The sequence below is a fragment of the Sturnira hondurensis genome, unplaced genomic scaffold, assembly GCF_014824575.4.
Source record: "Sturnira hondurensis isolate 20B ecotype Veracruz unplaced genomic scaffold, ASM1482457v3 Scaffold0002039, whole genome shotgun sequence".
NCBI classification, from domain to species: Eukaryota; Metazoa; Chordata; class Mammalia; order Chiroptera; family Phyllostomidae; genus Sturnira; species Sturnira hondurensis.
In genome coordinates this window covers 1,234,220-1,257,235 of record NW_028074670.1, presented here as the reverse complement: position 1 = coordinate 1,257,235, position 23,016 = coordinate 1,234,220, and the positions used below count along the sequence as shown (strand labels likewise).

Sequence of the window (23,016 nt, the reverse complement as noted above, 5' to 3'; positions counted from 1 at the left end):
TGTCAATTTTGACATACACTACAATGTGGATGAACCATGAGGACGTTATGCTAGGTGAAATAAGCCAGTCACAAACAGACAAATAGTATGTGATTGTACTCGTATGAGGTACATGGAGTAGCCAAAATCATAGAGACAGAAAACAGACCCGTGGCTGCTGGGGCCTGGGGTTAGGGGAGTGGGGGGGTTACTGCGCGGTGGGCGTAGACTTTCAGTTTGGCGAGGTAAGAGTTCTGGAGACAGATTGCACAGTAATGTGGCTATCCTTATTACAACTGAACTGCACACTTAAAAATGGTTCACATGGTTAGTACGTTACATGCATTTTACCACCATGAAGATTTTTTTTAGTGAATGTAGGAGTACATAGTCTTTTATATACTGGAGGATGCACAATGTAAGGACAGTAAGAATTAATCACACTGCCACTGCTTATGTATACATTCATCTATTGAAGGACCTTTAGGCTGCTTTTGTTTCGATAAACAGATGCTACAGAGAATAGCCTTATACATATTCCCTAGAGTCCTCGTACAAGATTTTCTCTAGGGTGTCGACCTGGAAGAGGAATGACTTAGAAGCGGGTTGACTTAGAGAGCAATGACTGACTCAACCATGAGTCTCTTCAAACCTGTAGCTACTGACTTTGGTCGGCAGCCGGCAGCGAGCAGCCAAGAAGCCAGGCTTGTGGGCGAGGTTGGGCGCCTGGGGACGCCGCGCTGCTCCGGAGCTAGGGCGGCGGCTACCCAGCCGACCCTGGCTAGCAGGGATGTACTTGAGGTTGCTCAGCACGGTGGCCTTGAAGGAGGCGCTGCTCGCCTCGGGGACACTCTTGCTGCAGGCACCTGCCACACGAAAGAGCTACGGCCAAGAATACGTGTAGCAGAGGCTCTGGCTGCGGAGACGCCGGTGCCTGGCCCACGAGAACCTGGGCGACTGCTCGCTGTTGTACAGCACTCGGGCCAACCTCGACCAGGCCCGCTCCCCCTACCTGCAGCCCCTTTGGGCGGAGTTCTAGGACCATATCCTGGACATGAGTTTCGTGGGGCTGCTGGTGGGTGCTGGGGGCTCGGATGCGCGACTGGGACATCAAGGAGGACGAGTTCCTCCTCCTGCCAGTGCGTTTGCGCGTCAGGCACCATCAGCGGCTCTCGGACCGCGGTGAGCGGCACTTCGGTGAGCAATATCAGCCCTTCTCGCTCGCCGACCATCAGGTTGACCAGGCACTTCGGGGGGCAGGGGGAGGGGCAGGTCTTGCAGAAAGAGAAGGACAAGCTGGTCCTGAGCCAAGACAAGTCACTGGCGAGGAGGGCCCGAGATGAAAGCCAGTGAGGCCTGGGACCCGACCCAGCTCCAAGCCCTGGCACTTTGGGCAGACTGTTTGCCCGGGACTGTGCATTTGGCGCGAGTGAGCCTCAGATGCAGACAGACTGAAATCATATGCAGAGTGTTCTCACTGGGTTTTCACAAAATTAGGGGGCCTTTCTCCCTCTGACATTGTTCCTTGGTAGCCAAAGCTAATTCAGAGCATTCTTGGTCTGGGAACTGGGGAGAGCAGGAGCAACATTCATATGATGTTTGTTAATCGCCGTCAGAGTTAGTGAGAAGCATTATACATAAATAAGGCTTTTTCTTCATTGCGCCTCTCGGCCCCCCTGACTGAGGCATCACGTGTCTCAGGTGACTCCTAAGCTCTCCAAAACCTATTCAGATTTTTTTTGTTTTATATTTTGAGCTGCAATGTTTATACTCTCATTTTCATGAGTAACATTTTTGTTTTAATTATTTTGAAATAATTATAGTCTCAGAGTAAACTGGAAAAATAATGTAGGACACCCTTTGTATGCTTTTCTCCCAGCTTCCCCAAATGGTAACATTTTACATAAGCAGACCCAAACTAGAGATTGGTTATTTGGATTTTACAGGGAAACTTTTTGCAAAACTACTTGCTTTTACCACTTGTGTATTGACAGTGATGTTAAAGTGAGTTGGAAGGATAAAACATTTTCTGATGTAGAAATCTACATGGAATCATAGACTCTGGTCATGTTATACTTTAATGGCCTTTAAAACAGAATCCTATAGGGAGAAATATGTTAGTATGCATAGCTGCTACTCAGTTAGGTTATGGTAACCATACCTTAAAAACTACTAAGTCTCTCTCCTAGGTGGACTTTGGCTAGTTAATAAAACCAGGTGATGAAAAACCCAAAACAACAACAAAAAAACTCCTGTAGCTACTGCGTTTTCACTTACCCACATGGTTTATAACTTTTGGTTTTGTCAGTCTTTTCAGTTCTGCCACCCTGATAGGTGTGAGTTGGTATCTCATTGTTGTTTAGACTTGCCTCTCCCTCACTGAGGTTGAGAGTGAGTGTCTTGCCTGTAGGCTGGCCACCCAGCCTGCCTCTCCTGCGGAAGTGCCTGTGTGCATTCTGTGCCCACTGCTGTGCTGGGCGGCAACGATGTGACCTCCACTCACAGGGCTGTCTCTGCTTTCCAGAGCTCACATCGCCGAAAAGACAAATTTTATTGGTGTTTAGAGAACCTGATTTCTTTCCAACAATTGTGCACTATTAATTTATTTTTTTCTGACCTGGCAATAAGTTTTATTTCTATAATGACAAATAATTTTCAAGTGTGTTCCCTTTTCTTAAAATACAAAGCTAAACCATAAGCAGGCGTAGCCAAACAAGACATTTTGTCTCACGTTAGCAAGCTCCACCTGATTGTCCTCCAGTTCAAGGACCACTGAGCAGCTAAGTGTGGGGTCGGGGAAAGACTTTCTTAGGTGGCCCATCGTGAGGCTGGGCGTGTGGGCTTGGGGCTGGAGAGCCATCAAGGTTGAGGACAGGCCCTCACACCTGTCTCCATTCACATTTACCTGGGACCAGGGCTCCTGGGAGACCCCAGGACAGGGCTCCAGAGCCTCGGAGCCTGCATCCCCTGGACTGACTGCAGGTTAACAGAGAGTGAGAATCTGTCCCCCTTCTCCCTTCAGGAGGAAGAAGCTACCTATTCCTCCTACCTTCACAGCCCAGGTGGAAAACTTTGTGGTTAGCTTACATCCCTGGTTGCTGGACCTGTCTGCTCCCTGGGCTGGGGCCTGTAGGCTCACCCTTCAGCTCATGGCTGCACATCCTGCCTTTCGCAGGAAAGACACCAGGTGGCCTGACAAAGCCTGACTGGAACTTTGAACCCAGCGGAGCCAGGTCCAGGTGGGGTGGGGGCTGGGAGTCAGGTCCAGGTGGGGTGGGAGTTGGGGGGATCAGATAAGCGATTTCTGGTCCCACTACAAAACTTTATTCTTGACTAGAATAGAATACCATATCAAATCTACTAGAACAACAAACAAACAAAAAAACAAACCAAAAGATGAGAAAAGAGAAACACAGCTATTTTACTCACTGTAAGATCTATTAATATATACATGTAGATTGTTTCCTGTTTTTGAACAATTTTTATTATTTAAAAAATGAATTCATTGTTCACATTTTTATAAAGAATTACCCCAGTTTCAGAACGCTCTTCCCCAGCAGGGCTAGCTAAACAATGCTTTCCCCTGTCCATATCCACTCTAATTACCTGTCCTGATGCTTGGAAGTCCCCAGAAAAGCTGAAGCCTGTGCAAGGTAAGGCTAGGTCTGTCCCACACCTCCTGGCCACCGGGTCTGCAAGCTTTCAAGAAAACAGAAGGGAAGACTAACTTACTACGAAACCTTTAAAAACAATATTCATACACTTTCGTGTGTGCCTGTTGCCATCTCAGGAAAACAAGAGCTTGGGAACATCTGCCCAGGCCATTGGGCGGTGTGTGTGTCTTCCTGGTGTGCACCACTAATTTTAACCACCAAACAAGCCTTCAGCTCTTTTTGTTGTTGTTGCTCATGAGCCTTCCTGAGCCCTGCTGTATTTGCAGTTAAGGTTCTGGAAAAAAACATCTTGAGGCAAAACAAAATAGACCTGTCCAAAGGCTCATTTCTTTCATCTTTATGTGTATGTGTGTGTGTGCATGTGAGAGAGAGAGAGAGAGAGAGAGAGATTGTCTTGAAGCAGTTTACTCCCAATTGAAATTTTAAAAAGTTAGTGGAAAATTTTACTTTTACACAAAATATTTCATTCTGTAGTGGGTGCTGGCTGAAGATCCATAAAGTAACTTCACTCAACCATAAGGGTTTTCACTCTTATCTTTTATAAACTGTGACCTGGCATGTAGGAAGCACCTCCCCACCCCACCCATGCAACTTTCCGAGGGGATCTGAGCAGTTCTGTCTCTGTGCCTATGGGGTGAGCTATGGAAGGTGGAGGAGCAGCAATGGAAACATTGCAAGAGGGGAGAGCAATTGTTTCCACTAGCTAACCACCAGAGCCTGAGGGTGGCTGACAAGGTTCCAGCCCCTTCTATAGCATTGTGACCCACTTAGAAGTTTTCACCTCTGGGAAGAGAAGGAGGGGAGCTGTGACCCTGGAGAAGGAGGCAGAAAAGGAGGAGCTTGGGAAGAAAAGAAAAGAAGATGGAGAAGCTAAGGTGTTTCCTCCTCAACTAGCCCTCCAGTTCCTCCTTCTCTTTCTTTGGGTGGGGATTAGAGAATTTCCCAGGATGACTTTCACTTATTCCATTTAGCAAAGGAGAGAGATGAACTTCTTCCTCCACACCTCAGACACAGAGATACACTGTCCATCAGAAAGATTCCTACATGTGTCCAGAGGCACAACCACGAAATAGGGTCTCCCCTATCCTCGCCCATACCCCCGCAACCCTTATCCTGGAGGCTGTGCAGCAAGTAGGAGCTACAGGGGGCTGGGGTGCCTGGTGGGGTTTGCAGTTGGTGTCCTACTTCATGGCCTTCTGATTCCAGTTCTGCAGGTGCCAGCACGGAAGGACACCTCGGCAGTGGGGGCAGACAAAGGAACACGTGATACCACCCACATAGGGGTTCCAGGATGTGGTGGGTACGGCTAGGACCCGCACAAAAGGAGCCCAGCCCAGGATGACTCCTTTAGCTACTAAGGGGGGTGGTGGGGAGGGTGAGCAGGGCGACTAGGTGCCTCTGTGCCTGCACTCAGTCTTAAAGGAGGCAAAGAAGCAGGCGCGGTAGAGCAGTGGTGCGAGTCAGGCTGCAGTCAGGCATTGTTGCAAAGGCGCAATGACCAGAGAGGCCAAGTGTGTTTAGGGAAACGGCATCCATTAGGCCGGTTCACAGCAGTACATGGAAGGAGCTTGCACTCCCTCCCCTGCTCAGTTTCTTATTCTGTACAATTTTCTGGGCCAGCCTTGGCAGAGGTCTAAAATATCCACCCTGGGTGATCCAAGGCCTGAATCCTCAGCCAGCGCATTTCCTCTCTTACCCTAGAAAGCAGTGTCGAGTCCCTGGCCTTACGCAGCTTCACTGGTAGGGAGAGCACAGAGCTCAGCGTGCAGCATCGAGGCAGAAACTGGGGTCCCATACTGGGGTGGTGTTGAGGGGAAGGGGAAGAACGCCTGAGGGCTCCTGGGAGGGAGAGGAGAAAGGAGGGATCCAGAACCGGGACTTGGAAGTGAACTCAGAGAAGCTCTGATCCATCACATTTTATGGAGGAAGAAAAACGGGGGCCCAGGGAAGCGGAGCATTTTACGAGTATCTCAAGAGGCCGGGACAGAGCTGGGACCTGCTGCCCGGGACACCGCCTACCACGCCCTCCCCGCCGCCCCGGCCCGCGTGCCGGCCCCGGTGCAGAGAGAGCGCGGTCCCGCCCGGCAGGCGGCGTCGTTGCTCCACTCGGGCTCCGTAGCGGCCGGGAGGGACCAGCAGCGAGGCCGACGGTGTGCGCGTTCCTTTCCAGGCCCCGTACCCACCTGTGCGCGCCTCTCCAGGCCCCAGTCTCCCGCCGCGGCTCCGGCCCGGGCGCTCCTCCGGACCCCCAACGCCGGACGGAGGTTACCTGTCCTGTTACCGGCCCCGTGGAGTCCTGCTTTTCTCTGGCGACCGAGCTTCCCGTTGGGGGCACGGGGGTGGGACTGAGAGCGGGATTTGCATTTTCAAAGTGATCGAGTGACTTGAATTACAAAACGGACTTTCTAGCCCAGGATCGGTCTGGAGGATATTTCGGGTGGACTCCTGACCTCCCCCGGCCCCTCGGCGTCTACCGATCCCGGCTAAGGCACCTGTGCAAGGCGCCGTCCGTGGAAGTAGCTAGAATGCCAACGCTGTGATGGTGGAGAGTTCTCAGTTTTAGAACAACTCTTCTCTGGGTCGGGCTGGGAGTTCTCCCAACTCTCCTTCCCTCAAGAGGCCGACTGGAGATGCGGGGTACCGGACTGGAGACCCGTTTCCCGGACGCCCGGAGCCCCGCCCGGGGCTGCCCTGGTCGCCGTCTGCTGGCCCCACGGCGGGGCCGCTCAGTCGTGGCGCCGATCCTGTCGCTGGATCAGCGCGGTGACCTGTAGCGCCGAGACGGGGGTCCTCGGGCCCCGGGCCGGGAAGGAGGAGGGGAGCACGGGCGGGAAGCGGACGGCGTGCGGATGCCCGGGATGTCCTGGGGGCAGGTGGAGTGTCCGGCCCCTAGTCTCCCGCGCAGGACTCGGAGTTGCTGTGAAGACACAGATCAGGGCCGCGGGTCCAGCCTCTGGGGCGTCGGGCCGGCGGGCAGAGGGGAAGTCTCGGCGCACCAAGCGGGGAGGTTACGGGGCCTCTCTGAGGATCCTTCGGTCTAGTCACAGATTTCACTCCGCTCTTGTGCGGGCCCTGGTGGTGCCTGGCATTAAAGCCCCTTGGTCAAAACGTGTCCTGCTCTCTGCCACTAACAAGTCAGCCTTTTTCGTCTGGTGATGTGAACCATAGATTTTGGTTGTTCATAGAAGTTCTGAGCTGATTAGACACAGCAGTGGGGGGTGCAGGTGCAGTGGGTGCCTGGACCCTGCACTGAATTTGTGATTTTAGCAATCCGTAAATCCCTCTTTGCCTCAGATGTGTACAATCAATGTTTAACCTAAAAGTGTTTGCCTTCTTTTTTAGGTTAAACAGATTTTGGAAAATAGAAAATAGGAAAAAATAGTGCCAATATCGAACTATGGTCACTCTTAATTAACATCGTGGTGTATTTATTTTTTCCAATTCTATAGCTATATATTTAAAATTTTTTCATTATTGTCATCATATTTTCTATTCATGTTTGTGCATGCTTTTAAAAATTCCTACATAATACACATTTATATGTAACATGTTCTTCATGAGTCTCACATGGTTTCTGTGTAACATTTTGTTCATATTTTTCCCATTTAGTCCCCAGTTAGTAAGATATTTAGGTCATATTACTCTTTCAATATGATACAGTCATTTCTAAATGGAATGTAATTTCAATTGTTTATTTCTTATCCACCCTAAGAGTTCTTAAGAGATGTTACAGTATTTTCAGTGGATAGATTTCTCCCATTTGCTTTTAATCACGTTGCCCTGTGGTCTGAGAATATGAGCTGTGTTTATGTTGTTTGGAATATATTGAACTTTTGGTTGATGGTTGATTTTGTATACAACTTTTAGCATAGTTTTGAATGAATAATTGAGTATAAAACTCTACATATTAGATCACACTTAGTAAAATATATTATCCATACTTGCGATGTTCTTTATTTTTATTCACTTGATCTGTTAATTTCTGAAAGAACTGAAAGTTTTCAGAATGTTTGTGGATTTACCATTTTCTTTATTATTATTATTTCTATCGCTGTTACATTTTGAAGAGTTTGTGTTTTACATATTTTATCTATTTATAATTTTTTTCAACTTTAGTGACGTATAGTTGATATATGACACTGTACAAATTTAAGAGGTGTACATGATGATTTCATTTACATATGTATATTCTGCAAGATATAACAGTAAGGTGAGTTAACATATGCATCACCTCACAGTTACATTTTTTGTGTGCGTAACTACACAAAAGACACAAAAATGTATTTTTTGAGAATGTTTAAGATCATCCCTCTTAGCAACTTTCAAACATAGCATACAGTCCTGTTAATTACACTGTACATTACATCCCCAGAACTCACATTCATCTATAACTGGGAGTTTATGTCCTTTGACCATTTTTTCCATATTTTAAAGTGATATCACAAGTGTAAAAACCACATGTCTGTTAGGATGATAAACAAATAACATATGGTCATAAATATCTTTTTATGCATTCTTAATTATTTTGTTGGACTGGGTTTTCAGAAGGAAGTGGGTTTGAAACCAAGCCGGCCTCTTAGGAGCCTCACAGCGCACTGTGCATCGCCACGTGAGCGGCTTGAGCACTGAGCCCTGGTCAGCAGGGGCGATAAAGGAAAGACAAGATGGTGTTATTTTGAGAGAGGCAAGAAATGGAGCTACTTAAAAAAATTTTCTTGTATGTGTATTGAAGTTGACTTTTTTCCCCTGTAGGTCTGATAATCAGTTGAATTTTCTTTTTTAAATGTGGATTGTCTGTTCTTGCCCTTTTTTGCTTCTGTTTTCTAACTTTTAACTTGAGGAGGTTAATCTCTTCCAGTTCTTACATTTTAGGAATTATGTTTATTCTACCATAAACATGTTATTGAAAAAGAAAAAAAATTAGCCTATTTAAGCAGATACTTCAAATTCATCTTGACTGCCTTTCTCCCCATTGCCCTGGGCCTGAGCAGAACTTCCAGGGTGCACACAAAGCAGGTAGCGGTTCTGTGGGCCCTAAACTTGGGGGACGGGTTTCTTTAACTCTTTTAGAGGGATGAGAATTTAGGGTGATGGGGCTGAAATATGGGGGGGAAGTGATGCCCAGTGAGATTACATGATTTTCTTGTCAGATAAAGGGAGTGTGGCGTGTCAGGAGGAGAGAGTGAGGCCTGGAGTACAGGGGGTCTCTGCTTTTTTCAGGGCAAAGAAAGAGGAGAGACGGCCCAGCTCATCACGCACAGGCGGCCCCATTCATTTCCAGTACTCCTTCAGTTTCCTTTTAATGCCCATGCGGTCAGTGGAAATGACCCTTCTTTTATTCCTGATATTAGTCATTTGGGTCTTCTCTCTATTTTTCCTAGTTATCCTGGCTAGAAATTTATCAATTTTGTTGATATTTTACTAAGAACCAGCTTTTAGTTTCATTGATTTTCTCTGTTTTCCTGTTTTCAGTTTCATTGATTTCTTTTTTAATTCTTATTTCTTTTTTCTCCCCTGCTTGCTTTAGGCTTGTGTTGTTCTTCTTTCTCTTATTTCCTAAGGTGGAAGATTAGATTATTGATTTTATGTCTTCCTTCTTTTTTAACATATGTGTCTCATGCCATAAATTTCCCTGTAAACACTGCTTTTGTTGCACCCTACAAATTTTGGAAAGTTGTGTTTTCATTTTCACTTAGTTTAAAACATTTAAACATTTCTCTTGAGACTTATTTTTGACCCCTGTGTTATTTAGAAGTATGTCGTTTACCGTAATCTCCAACTATTGGGGGGTTTTTCCAGATGTTATTCTGTTATCGACTTCTAGTTTAATTCCATTGCAGTCTGAGAACATACTTTGTGTGATTTATGTTCTTTTAAAGTTGGGAAGATGTATGTGACAGCCCAGAATGTAGTCTGTTTTGCTGAACGTTCCATGTGAGCTTGGGAAGAATGTGTGTGCCGCTGTTGGGTGGAGCGTTCTATGGAAGCCAATTAAGTCAGGTTGGATGGTGGTGCTCTTCTGATCAATTAACGCACTACTGATTTTCCTGCCTGGTGGATCTATCAACTAGTTAGAGTAAGATGTTGAAATATCCAGCTATAGTAGAGGATTTGCCTATTCCTCCTTGCAGTCTCACATGTTTTGATGCTTTCTTAGGTGCATCCATAGAGGATGCAACAAGAATCCTTTGTTAAGGATTGTTCATTCTTCTTGGAGAATTGGCTCCTTTAACTTTATATAATGTCCCTATTTAATACTGATAGTGTTGCTTGTTCTGATGGTCTCCCTATCTAAAATGAATATAACTACTCCAGATTTTGATTACTGCCAACATGATACGGCTTTTTTATCTCTTAATAATCCACTTGAGTCTTTACATTCAAAATAAATTCCTTCTAGACAACATATGATTGGGTCTTTTTTAATAATCTGACAATTTCTGTCTTTTTGTTGGCATGTTTAGACCATCCACACTTGAAATGATTATTGAAGAGGCAGAAAAACATTTGACAAGATCCAAAATCTACTTATAATGAAAACTCTCAGCAAAGTGGGTATAGAGGTAATGTTCTTCAACATCATAAAAATCATAAATGACAAGCCCACAGCTAACATCCTATTCAATGACAAACACTGAAAGCTTTTCCTTAAAGATTAGGATCAAGGCGGGAATGCCCACTCGTGCCGCTGTTAGTTAGCATAGTATTGGAAGTCCTGGACACAGAAATTAGGCAAGAAAAAGAAATAAAAGACATCCAAATTAGAAAGGAAGAAGTAACACTGTGACTATTTGCAGATGGCATGATTCATACCAAATATAGAAAATCATAAAGACTCCATCAAAAAATTTAGAACTAATAAATGAATTCAGTAAAGTTGCAAGGTACAAAATCAATATACAGAAAATCGTGGTTTCTATATATAAATAAGAAACAATGAAAAAGAGAAAGCAAGACAACAATCCCATTTACAATTGCATCAAAAAGAATAAAATATCTAGGAGAAGAAAGACCTGGCACTGAAAACTGTAGAGAAAGAAAGAAAGAATTGTGAAAGAAATTCAAGGAAACAGATAAATGAAAGGATGTTCCATGTTTATGGATTGAAAGACTTAATCTTTTCTAAAAATTTAGTACTACCCAAAACAATCTACAAACTCAATATAATTCTCATCAAAATTTCATTGGCATTTTTATTACAACACTAGAACAGGTAATTCTAAAATTTGTAACAAATAGAATAACAAAAGACCCCAAATAGCTGTAGTGACTTTAAGACAGAAGAACAATGCCCTGGCTGGTGTAGCTCAGTGGATTGAGCGCGGGCCTGTGAACCACACGATCGCGGTCCGATTCCAAGTCAGGGCACATGCCTGGGTTGCAGGCCAGTTCCCAATTCCTGGTGGGGGACGCACGAGAGGCAACCATACAATGATATTTCTCTCTCTCTTTCTCTCTCCTTCCCTTCCCCTCTAAGATAAATAAATAAAATCTTTTAAAAAAAGACAGAAGAACAAAGCTGGAGCTATCATATCAAAGCTGGAGATACCCTTATTTCAAACTATACTACAAGCCTATAATAATCAAAACTGTGTGGTATGGGTTCAGAAATACCCACATATATACAAACAGTTAATTTATGACAAAGCAGTGAAGAACACACAATGGGGAAAAACAGTCTCTTCAATAAGTGGTGTTTGGAAAACTGGACAGCAACATGCCAAAGGATGAAACCAGATCACTATCTTACACCTTACACAAAAATAAACTCAAAATAGATAAAAAACTTGAATGTAAAACCTGAAACCACTAAATTCCTAGAAGAAAATAGTCAATAAGCTTCTTGACATCAGTCTTAGTAATTTTGGGGGGTCTGATTACAAAGGCAAGGGAAACAGAAGCAAAAAAATAAGCAAATGGAACTACATCAAATAAAAGGCTTCTGCACAGTGAAGAAAACCATCAATCAAAACCACAGTGAGATACTGCCTCACACCTGTTAGTATGGCTTATCAAAAAGATAAATAACAAGTGTTGGAGAAAATGTGGAGAAAGGGGAACACTTGTACACTGTTAGTGGGAACGTAAACTGTCACAGGCACTACAAAAAAGAGTATGGAGATTCATTGACAAATCAAGACTAGACCCACCATATGACCCAGCCATTCCATTTCTATATCTGAAGGAATCCAAAACACTAATATGAAAATATATATGCACCTTCATGTTTATTGCAGTATTAAAATAGGCAAGATATGGGAACAATCTAGTTGTCCACTGATGGATCAATGGATGAAGAAGTGGTACATATGTACAGTGGGCTACCACTCAGCCATAAAAAGAGGGAAATTTTGAGGGAAGGGAGGGGGGTGGCAGGGCTGGGAGGAAAAGGTGATAGGGTTAAGAAAAACAACAAACAACCAAACAAAAAAAAATCCTCATAAACACAGGCAATGGCGTGGTGATTACCAGAGGGAAAGCAGGGTGTGGCGAGGGAGAAGAGGGCAGAGAGAATAAATGGTGATGGGAGGGGACTTGACTTGGCGTAGTGAACACACTAAACAATGTGGAGATCATGTGTTGTAGAACCTGAGACCTATATAATTTTATTAACCAGTCACCCCAATAAACTCAGTAAAAAGTTTTAAAAGGGGGCTTATTGTCAAAAAGCCACATATTGTGTGAGCTGATTGATATGAAATGTCCAGAATAAGCAAATCCATGGAGACAGAAAGTAGATTAGCGGTGGCCGGGGCTGGAGGAAGAAGGAATGAGGAGTGATTGCTTATGAGCCTGCGATTTCTTTCTGAGGTGGTAAAATGTAGAATTAGTGGTGATGGACACAGAGTTCCACAAATACACTGAAAACCACTCAATTGCACACTTTTACAGGGTGAGCTTTATGTTATATGTGAGTTATATCTCAATAAGGCTGCTAGCTTTCTTCCTTTTTTTTTTTAATAGAAGGAAATCGCCCGGACTGGTGTGGTTCGGTTGAGCGTCATACCACAAAGCGAAAGGTTGGCAGTTTGATATCTGGTCAGGGCACATGCCTGGGCTGTGGGTTCAGTTCCCTGTTGGGGTGCATGCGAGATACAACTGATCGATGTTTCTCTTTTGCATTGATGCTTATCTCCCTTCCTTTCTCCCTCCCTTCCCTTCTCTCTAAAAATATCACTCAATAAATAAGATCAAGAAAACAAGGTAATCTTGGCATTTGTGATAACCTGGATGGACCTTGGTGGCACTATGCTAAGTGAAATTAGTCAGATGGAGAAAGAAAAACACCTAATGATTCCACTTATATGTGAAATCAAAAAAAAAAAGACTGAACAACAACAACAAAAGCAAACTCATGGGTGCAGAGAATAGATTGCTGGTTACCAGAGGGAGGGGGGAAGGGGGAGGGCACACTGGGTGAAGAGGATTAACAGTGTGGTGATGGATGGTAACCTGACTTGCAGTAGGTAACTCCATGCAGTGTATGCAAATACCCAATTATAATGTTGTACACCTGAAACATATGTAATCTTACATACCAATTTTACCACAATAAAAAATAAGATATTAGATACATAAAACTATTTTTGATGTTGTTGGATTAATATCTCTCAGGTTTATAACTTTTCTATTAGTCACATTTGTTAGCTGGTTATTTCTTTTTCTCTCCTGCTCCATCCATAGAAATAATTATTTATCAATGTTTTTTCAGTACTTGCCTGAGCAACATTATGTGTAGCTCTATGTAGCAAAATACGCTTCCTCACACCTGTACACAGCGAGGCAGGTATGAAAGTGTTTGTGCCTAGAAAGTGAATTTGGGGAGCAGATCAGCATTCATCAAAGCGCAGTGGGAACTGGAATCCTGGGTCACTGCCCTGAAGGATTACCGTGCAGCAGTTAAAAGTAAGCCCATCCATCCACACATCCTTGAACAAGACAAACCCTAACATATGCTGTTCGGTGAAAACTAAGCTGCAGAACAATATATACATCGTGATTCTTTTACATAAAAATTGTAAGTGTCTGTGTGTAAATGCACAGAAACCGCTCTGGTACACAAGCTGATGTGATGTTGGTGGATTTGGGAAAGCAAAAAAAACCCTGCTGGTTACATTTTTATTTCTGACAAAATTGCATTCAGATTATTATTCATTTTTAAAAATGAAAGGAGCTTCGAAGTGCTTTTCCTCTGAAGGAGAGGTTTGTCTGACACAAGCAGCCTTTTCCAGCCTCAGAGTCGGGACTGCTCCGCTGAGACAGGTGCGCCACATCGCGGGATCCGAGCTGGAGACTCGGGGAGCAAAGGTGATCCCAAGCTCTGGCCAATTCCAGTACTGCTGTTGCCGCATTCTCTAGGACTTTGGGCAAACTGAGTCAGGGTGGACACTCTAGTTCACTGGAGGCTCACCAGGGCAAAGTGAGAGACTCCTAGAATTTGGGGCGGTGGTGGCAGGAAAGGCTCTGGGCATGGGGTGCAGAAGGCAGAGAGAGGGAATCTGGGCAGGGGTGAAAGATCCACTCACGACCTGTGCTTCTTGCCCCTAAGCTTCTCAGGCACCCAGGGGCCAAGCAGCTTTGGTGAGATCACAGTATGGCTAAATTTCCAGACAGGCATCAAGAGGCAGGAATTACTGAAATACTTTTCCTCCGAGGCCCTGCGGAAGACAAGAGGGCTTCCAGATGTGCACCAAGTTGGCGACACTCTGGTTACACGATAGATTGATTTTCTCTATTACACTGGTGGCCAGTCAGATTTGTGTCAACTTACACATAGAAAGAGCCAGGTTTATAGCACTTAACAGGCCCAGGTTTACAGCAGGATCCAGCTGATTTAATTCAGGACCTTGAAGCCAGAAAACTCTGTTTCTGTTTCTTCAGAAAAAGGAAGTTTCACACCCAGAATCACTTATTGTAATTATTAAGCAAGTTAATCTCATTTGGGGAAGTGGGCTGAGGGTTTTACCCCTTCCCTCCTGGGCATTACTCTGGATTTTATTGCTGTGGTTAATCATGTGAATTTTGGAAGGGTGGGGCCTGCAAATTAGTTTCCTGAGGTTTGGAATCAAGGATACAAGGTCTATAGCTGTAAAATACCTCCTCATGCTTTTTTTTTCTTTTTAAAGATTTTATTTATTTATTTTTAGAGAGAGGAGAGCAGAAGGAGAAAGAGAGGGAAAGAAACACTGGTCAGTTTGTTCTCTTCTGTACCCTGACTGGGGACCAAACCCTCAACCCAGGCTTGTGCCCTGACCAGGAAACAACTGGTGTGACCTTTCGCTTTGTGGGACAATGCCGAACCAATTGAGTCATGTGGGTCAGGGCTTCATCCTCATGCTTTTAAAATTGCTCCCAGGAGGGTGGTGAGGTGGGTCGATGTTGTCTTCTGAGGTTGGAAGACAAGCCCATCTATTCCAGTATCAGTAAGTTTGTTCCAATGGCAACTTCCCCTTGGACCTCCATTATAATGGGCAAGCTTTCTTGCCCATTATATTGGGCAAGAAAGCTTGAGCTTCAAGATGTCAGTTTCCCCAGGTAATATATAGATTCAGTGTATTCTAAATATCAACCAGATATTTTTGACAGGCTGATTATAAATTTTATGTGAAAGTAAAAGTTCTAAAATAGCTGAGATAATTTTTCTGAAGGGTACGGGGGCACCGCTGTTCCAAATATCCTGATTTATAAGCCGTAGGAATTTGAACAGTAATCGACCAATGGAAGAGAACAGGGGGCCCAGGATATACATATGGACATGCAGGAGGCGGCTGTCCACATCAGTGGGTAAAGGATTTGGCCCGTGGTGCTGTAACCATTGGCTTTCCATGTGGGAACAATGCAAAACTACTATTGCAAACCACTCACAAAAGAGTGAGTGGAAGAACAGAGACTGAATGTGACAAGCAAAGCTTTAAAACCTTCTGAAAAAAATATTTGTATGATATAGTATAAGGGCAGAATTTCTTGATGGAGACAGGAAAATACAGGCCTTATGGTTACCATATTAAAAATTTTTAAAAAGAATGTGGGACAAAACCCAGGAAGTACAAAGTAAAAGGGCAAATCTCAGATTAGGAAAACATATTTGCAATGCAAAGAAACGAGAAAAGATCATTATCTATAATATGTAAGACTATCACAAATTAGTAAGATAAAGACAAATAACTCAAAAATGAGCAAAGTGTATGAACAAGCCACTAACATTATAAAAGGACACTAAACCTTATTTAAATTAGGAAAGTAAACATTAAAACAACTGCTGCCACTTCATGCCCAGATTAGCAAAAGTTAACAAGACTGATGATATCAAGCATGAGTGAGGAGCTGGCCGCAGAACTGTAACGCTGATGGGAATGTTAAAGGGGCACAGCCACTCTGGGGACGGTTTGGTGACGTCTAGTAAAAACGAAGACGCACAGTTTCTCCAGCCTCCCAACGCCAGCACTTCCACTTTTGGGTTCATCACTCAGAGGAAGTTGGAAGTATAAGAGTGTTCACAAAGGTATGAAGAACAGAAAATGGAAATTTGTAATCACAAAAATTGGAAAAAACCTAAGTGTGTAATAACAGACAGATGGATACATAAACAGTGATAAATTAAATAACACAATGAATGAACTAGATCCACAGAAAAATCTCAAATGCGTGATGTTCAACAAATAAGCAAACTATTACTTAAGTGTACATGAAATGTGACAACATTTATAAAAATACATGACATGCAAACTAATGCTATATCTTATTTCTTATTATGGCATTATTTATAAATACAAGAGTATAAAAGTACAAAAGCCTGAACCGGTGAAATCTGCAAACTGCAGGATGGGGACTCCCTTGGTGGTGAAAGGAAGTGGAGACTGGAATGAGGGTAGAGTAGGTACTAACTATCGTTTGCGAAATCAAAAACTAAAGAAAATTTGACAAAGTGTTAAAATTTGCAAATCTGACAGGAGTATCTGGGTATCTCTTATAAAACTTTCGGTACTTCCTTTATATCTACACATTTCATAATTTAAAACAAAAACATAGAAAGTCTGTTCCTTCTGGAAGGTCAGTAGATACTTACATGACACTCACACGTAATGAGAGCTTGTTGTGTTCCAGGCACAGCGGACGTGCCAGTTACACCTGGGTCTTGGATGCTGGGGGGGTTGGCGCCTCTATATTCTCTGCATTGTTAATAGGACTAGGACTTCCATGATTAGTAAAATATTCTTTTGTTGGCCTTGAGTGAAGGTGTGATTTAGGTTGTTAAAAAAAAGCCAGGCAAATCATATATCTGATAAGAGGTTAATATCCAAAAGATATAAAGAACTCACACAACTCAATAGCAAAAGACAGAAACAACTCCATTAAAAATTGAGCAGAGGAATGGAAGAAACATTTCCCCCAAAACACATACAAGTGGCCAACAGGTCCATGAAAAGGCGCTCAACATCGCTAATTATCGGAAAAATACAAATCAAAACCCCAATGACATAACACCTCAGAAATGTTAGAATGGTTGTCATCAAAAAAATAAAAAAGATAAATGCTGGTGAGGATGTGGAGAACAGGGAACCCTCGTTGTGGGACTGTGAATTGGCACAGCTACCGTGCAAAACGCGCAATGGTTCCTCAGGAAATTAAAAGTAGAATAATCACATGGTTCATCAATTTCACTTCAGGGCAAATGCTCAAAGGAAACAAGATCGCTGCCTCCCAGAGACGCCTGCGTCCCATGTTCATCGCGGCATTATTTACAGTGGCAGAGATGTGGAGGCAAACTGAGTGTTCGCCTGTGGACGGGTGGGCGAAGAGGCGGTGCAGAGAGACAGCGGAATACTGGTTAGCCGAGTGAAAAAGGAAGTCCTGCCGACAGCCTGGATGAACCTTGAGGACTTATGCTCAGTAAAATAAGTCAGAGAAAGACAAATTCTGTATGATCTCACTTATATGTGGAATCTAAAAGCAACTGACCTCATAGCAACAGGGAACGGATTGGTGGTTGTGGTGAAGGGGGTTAAAAGGTACGAATTTCCAGTTACAAAATAAGCTAAGTCATGGGGATGTAATGTACACACAGTGATTATAGTTCACAATATTTTAAACTTGGTAAGAGAGTAGCTCTTAAAAGGTCTCACATCGCAAGAAAAAAATGTAGCTATGTGAGGTGTTGGATGTTAACTAGACTTATTGTGGTCATCATTCTGCAATATATACATACATCAAATTATTATGTTGTGCACCTTAAACTAATGCAATGTTATATATCATCTATATCCAAATAAAACGGGGCAAGGGGAGGGAATAGTCAGGGTCCCTCATGCACTGTCTCACAGGCTGCCACAGGGTGCCAACCACCAGCCGCTGCATCTGCTGAGCTGTTGTGTCTGTCCACTTGCTCCCAACCAGCTCCCTCCAGCCTCACCTCTTCTCCAGTGTAGCTGGGTTTATTTGGTTTGAAAGAACAAAGCTTACTTATCTGTTTTCTTCCTCAAATAATCCAATAACTCAGACTTTTTATCAGGTTACACAGGCCTTCCCCTAAGTTTTTCTCTAAACTCCTAGGCCTGTTTCTTCTCAAAGTGGCGGGGAAGAGCTGGGCCGTGTCTGGCTCTTGTGTGGGGGTAGGCAAGGCATTGGAGTCAGGCTGCTTCGAATTGAATCCTAGCTCTCAGATTCATTAAATGCTGTGTGATTTTGATCATGCCACAGAGCCACTCTGAGCCTCCGTTTCCTGGCTTGTTAGAGGGTCACTGCTATCTGCTTTATCAGGCCGCACAGTCCCCATTGAGGTGCCTGGGATGCACGGGCAAACGGGAGCTGTATTGCCCTGATGTCTCACGGTGAGGAGGCAGGTGGGGTCTAGTTCTGTCGGACACAGCTGGGCTCCTTCACACTCTGGCCCAGGCTGGGGTGCAGGGCCAGTTGGGGCCCATTGCAGCAGTGCCTAAAAGCGGGTGGGGATTGTTTTTAAGTCAGTGTGGACCCCCAAGTGGAACATCTTCCCCCCCAGGGCAAACCCCTTTAGAGCCCTTGGAAAATCACAGTTTCACTTTTAGCAAGCCCCTGCTGCAGAGAGGGAAAGCCCCCACGGTAAGCAGTCCTCTCCACAGGGGCAGTCCTCTGGCGGGGGCTGTGCCTACTCAAGAACCCTGCTGCCTGCACCCTTCCCTTCCCACTGCTTAACTCTTTAGCTCCACATTCTTTTGCCTTCTCTGCTCTCTTGCTTTGGAGGCCAGTGCACCCTGGGCACAGTTTTCAGGTGCTGGATTGTCCGTATGGCTGCTGCCCGGGTGAGGAGCCTGTCCTGCTGTCTCCCTGAGTGACCATGTGCACCTCTGTGCTTAGACACGGGCTCCCAGTGAAGCCTGCCCTCCTGTGCCCCAGGCGTGTGGTGCAGATGCAACGGCTGCCCCAGCTAGGGCCGGAGTTCCTGCCGTGTTTGTAGCATAAGCTGTGGGCTTTATCTCCATAAACACAGCAGGCATTTCTGTGCGCTTTAAGGAAAGATGCACCACTCGGGAAACGTAGTTTAAAATGCCGTGTTCTTCCAGGAAACAACCCATGAAAGAAATAGTTGTAAACTGGGCATCTTAAAATGAAAAGCCTCTGCTCTGAGAACCCACGTCAGGAGAGTGATGAGACAAGCCGAAGGCTGGGAGAAAACATTTGCAGAGAGATCTGATGCAGAGCTGTTATCCAAAATACACAAAGAACTCTTAAAACTCAACAATAAGAAAACAAACAACCCGATTTAAAAATGGGCCAGAAATCCTAATAGACACCTTACCAAAGGAGATATATATAGGGTAAATACACATGAGAAAAGGTGCTCCCCATTGTATGTCATTAGGGAAATTCAAATTAAAACAAGATACCACCACACACCTATTAGAATGGCCAACATCCAAAACACAGCCGACACCGCATGCTGGCGAGGAGGTGGAGCAGCAGCAACCCTCCCTCATCCATTGGTGGTGGGAGTGCAACATGGTACAGCCGCTTCGGAAGGCAGTTTTCCATTTTTTACAAAACTAAACATACGCTTATCATACAGTCCAGCAATCATGCTCCTCGTCGTGTGCCCAAAGGAATTGAAAACTTATGTCCATACAGATGTTTATAGCAGCTTTATTCATAATTGCTAAGCTGGAAGCAACCAAGACGCCCATTAGCAGGTGAGTGGATAAACTGTGGAACACCCAGACAACAGACTGTTATTCAGTCTAACAAGAAGTGGGGGAGCCTCGAGTGCACGCCACTAAGTGGTCAACGCCAATCTGAAAAGACTGTACACTGTAAGAATCAAACTAGATGCCATTCTGGAAAAGGCAGAACTATGGAGACAGTAAAATCACTAGTGGTTGCCAGGGGCTAGGGAAGGGAGAGATGAACCGGTGGAGCCCAGAGGATTTTTAGGGCAGTGAAACTACTGTGTGTGACAATATAGTGGCAGATATACACCATTTGTACATTTGTCCAAACCCATAGAATGTGCGACACCAAGAGTGAATCCTAATGCAAGCTATGGACTCTGGGTGGTAACAATGTGTCAGTATAGGCTTATGGGTCGTTATAAATGTTCACCTCTGGCAGGAGGTGTTGAAAACAGGGAGGCTCTGCGAAGGGCGGACCAAGGGGAAGTGGGGAGTCTCTGTGCCTTCCCTTCAATTTTGCTGTGAACCTAACCTTGCTTTAAAAAAATAGTCTTTTAAAAATGTGGCAATCTTCTAACACAAAAGTGTATCAATGCTTGTAAAAGTATTTCCCAACTATAGCCATTGGGGGGAAGAAGGTGAGAGTGGGTGGGACTGGGTGCACCCTGGGGGTTGGGAACACAGTTCGGTGTCGAGCATTAGGAGTTATAAAAATGTTTATACTGCTCTGCAAACTTTATCCAGCAGATATAATTTTAGACTTGGCACAATAAGGTATGAATAGAGATCTTAAATGTTGGAAGCAATCGAAATGTTCAGAAATAAAGGATTATCTAAGTAAACTGATAATCCATTCAATACGATTTTAAGAATTAAAGTTATAAAGCGTTATAATTATGAGACTGTAGGAGCAAGAAAAATGCTGATAGTATATTGTATGAACACACATGCAGCACGATTGCAAGTATGCAAAAATGTTCTAAAAACATTAGAGGAAAATACAAGATGCTTTTCCCTGGCTCTTTTTTCTAGTTTCTAAGTTTCTTCAGAGCAGTTTGTTGTCATTATGTTAGTTTTACAAGTGGAAGACTCAGGAAGAACTCACTTCCCTCAGCGGGGAGAGACGCCCCGTGCGCAGCAGACAGGGGCAGCCTTTAGCCGGACTGGCCCCTTCGGGCGGTGGGCCGTGCGCGCGTCTCTTCTTCCCCGTGTGGTCTGCGCCGTTCATTTGTATGCTGTCTCTCAATTCTCCAGGCTAATACGTTTTTACATCTTTCTCCACAACCATTAACAATGTTTAAAAATTGTGGTAAAATGTATATTGACATACAATTTACCATTTTTAAATGTACAGTTCGGTGGCAGTAAGTACATTCATACTGTTGTGCAACCATCGCACAGTCCATCTCCGGAAGTGTCCACCCTCCCACAACCGAACTCTGTCCTCGTTAAACACCAGCTCCCCCGTCCTGGCTCCCAGCCCCTGGTGACTACCACCTCCTCTGTGTCTCTACGGATTGGACTATTTCAGCTGCTTTGGATAAGTGGAATCATACATTTGCCCTTTTTCCACAGGCATTTTTAAAGCCCTCTGAAGATAAGGACCAAGTCCATGGCTTGTTTTAATTTCACATGTAAAGTTCATTTGCACACTTACATAGTATCTAAGATGGGTGATCTAAGAGGGTTGGGCAAGGCTCTGAGCACATGTGGTCTCGCAGGCTGACAGTGTAGTGGGACAGTGATAACAAGGGAAACAGAGAAAAGGACAGAATGTGATGAGTGTGGTGACAGCCAACCTGGCGGGGCCCCTTTGAAAATCTAAGTGTCTGTAGGATGACTTGGGAAGTTGTCCCTGAGGAGGGTGAGGCGGAGCCCTGGGATGTCTGGGCAGAGGGAGGGAGCATGGAGCCTGAGGACAGAGGGACCCCGAATGCAGCTGGTGCATTTGTGTGAGTGTGTGTGTGGGTCTGAATGTGGGCCCTGTGGGAGATGGCAGGCCTGGGAGGGGGAAGGAAGGCCCTGGGCTTAGCTGAGAGCACAGCCAAGGTGAGGAACAAATGTTAGTACCTGGTGCTGGGTACCAAGGCCGCCACAGTCTGTACCCACATGACCTCCTGGGCCAGATACCCAGCAGCCTGGGTTCTCAGACACTGAGGCTGAGGCCCAGATCAATGCCGTCTCTCCCACAGCTGGAGCCGCTAAATGGGCACAGCCTGGGGGGAATCGCCCTTTGATCTGTGTGCCCTGCTCTGCGGCTGGGTGTACAGAGTCTGGGGCTCAGCAGGGAGGCGATTGTTATTTCCAGTTTGTAGGAGTGGGAACCGAGGCTGCCCAAGGTGGAGGAGCAAGCGAGTAAAGAGGGAATGTGACTGGATGAAGGAGCAAACGAAAAGTGAGAAAAGACACCCTCTCCCTGGCTGTTCCCCCAGGGAAGGGGCTTTTCATCGCTCTGCTGCCCCGAGAAGAGAGAGGCAGCGCTGTCGGTGGAGGAGGGGAGCAGAGGTGGGCAGGGCCCACCACAGAAGGAGAGAAAAGAATCTAGGCTCTCCGGAGCACATGAGACAGGGCTTTCTTGCACTTCTTTAGTGAGGCCTGGCCGGGACCTCACTTACTGTGGGTGCAGTGTCATGTCCTATTTCCCTTTCAGTCATTCGCATACGTGCTCTCTGAGTCCTTACAAACTCTTCATGGTCACAACTGTGGGACTTTGAATAACCGTCTACCAAGTAAATGGACCACATTTATTACATTTATTCCATCTTACCGTTGATCATTTAGGTTGTTTTGAGGTTTCTAAAATACATAAACAATGTTCTTAAGTAATGCTAATAACACCGGAAGTGGCGCTTCCTGAGGACTGGTCTCTCAGACTGGGTCTGAGCAGTGTCCCTGGGCCCGAGGGTTCGGCCCTGCACAGAGCCTTTGGCAGTGGTGACCCCGCTGTGGGGCTGATGCACTACATCTGCTTTTCTGAATAAACTGGTTCCTCCTGTCCCAAGCAGGTGGGTAGGGGTGGGGGGCACTGTCTGAGGGGGAAGGGCTGCCCTACATAGCATCCCCACATAAAAGGGGCAGGTGTGGGGACGTAGTGTGGTGGCAGCTCTCCCTGGCACCCCCTGCTCGAGGGGGACCACCACCTGCCTCAAGTGTCCCTCTGGCCCCTCCTAAGGTTATTCCCTTGGTTAAGGGACGTACTTTTCCCAGGGAAAGAGTCCAGG

General features: G+C 45.0%; 1 protein-coding gene across 1 annotated transcript; it reads left to right on the top strand.

Moving 5' to 3' along the window:
* The first annotated feature begins 769 nt into the window (after positions 1-769).
* On the top strand, positions 770-1,322 carry TIMM29 (translocase of inner mitochondrial membrane 29). Its single transcript, XM_037039693.1, is given in 2 exon segments — positions 770-1,051; positions 1,053-1,322. Coding segments are annotated over 2 exon segments (552 nt in total).
* Positions 1,323-23,016: the final 21,694 nt, after the last annotated feature.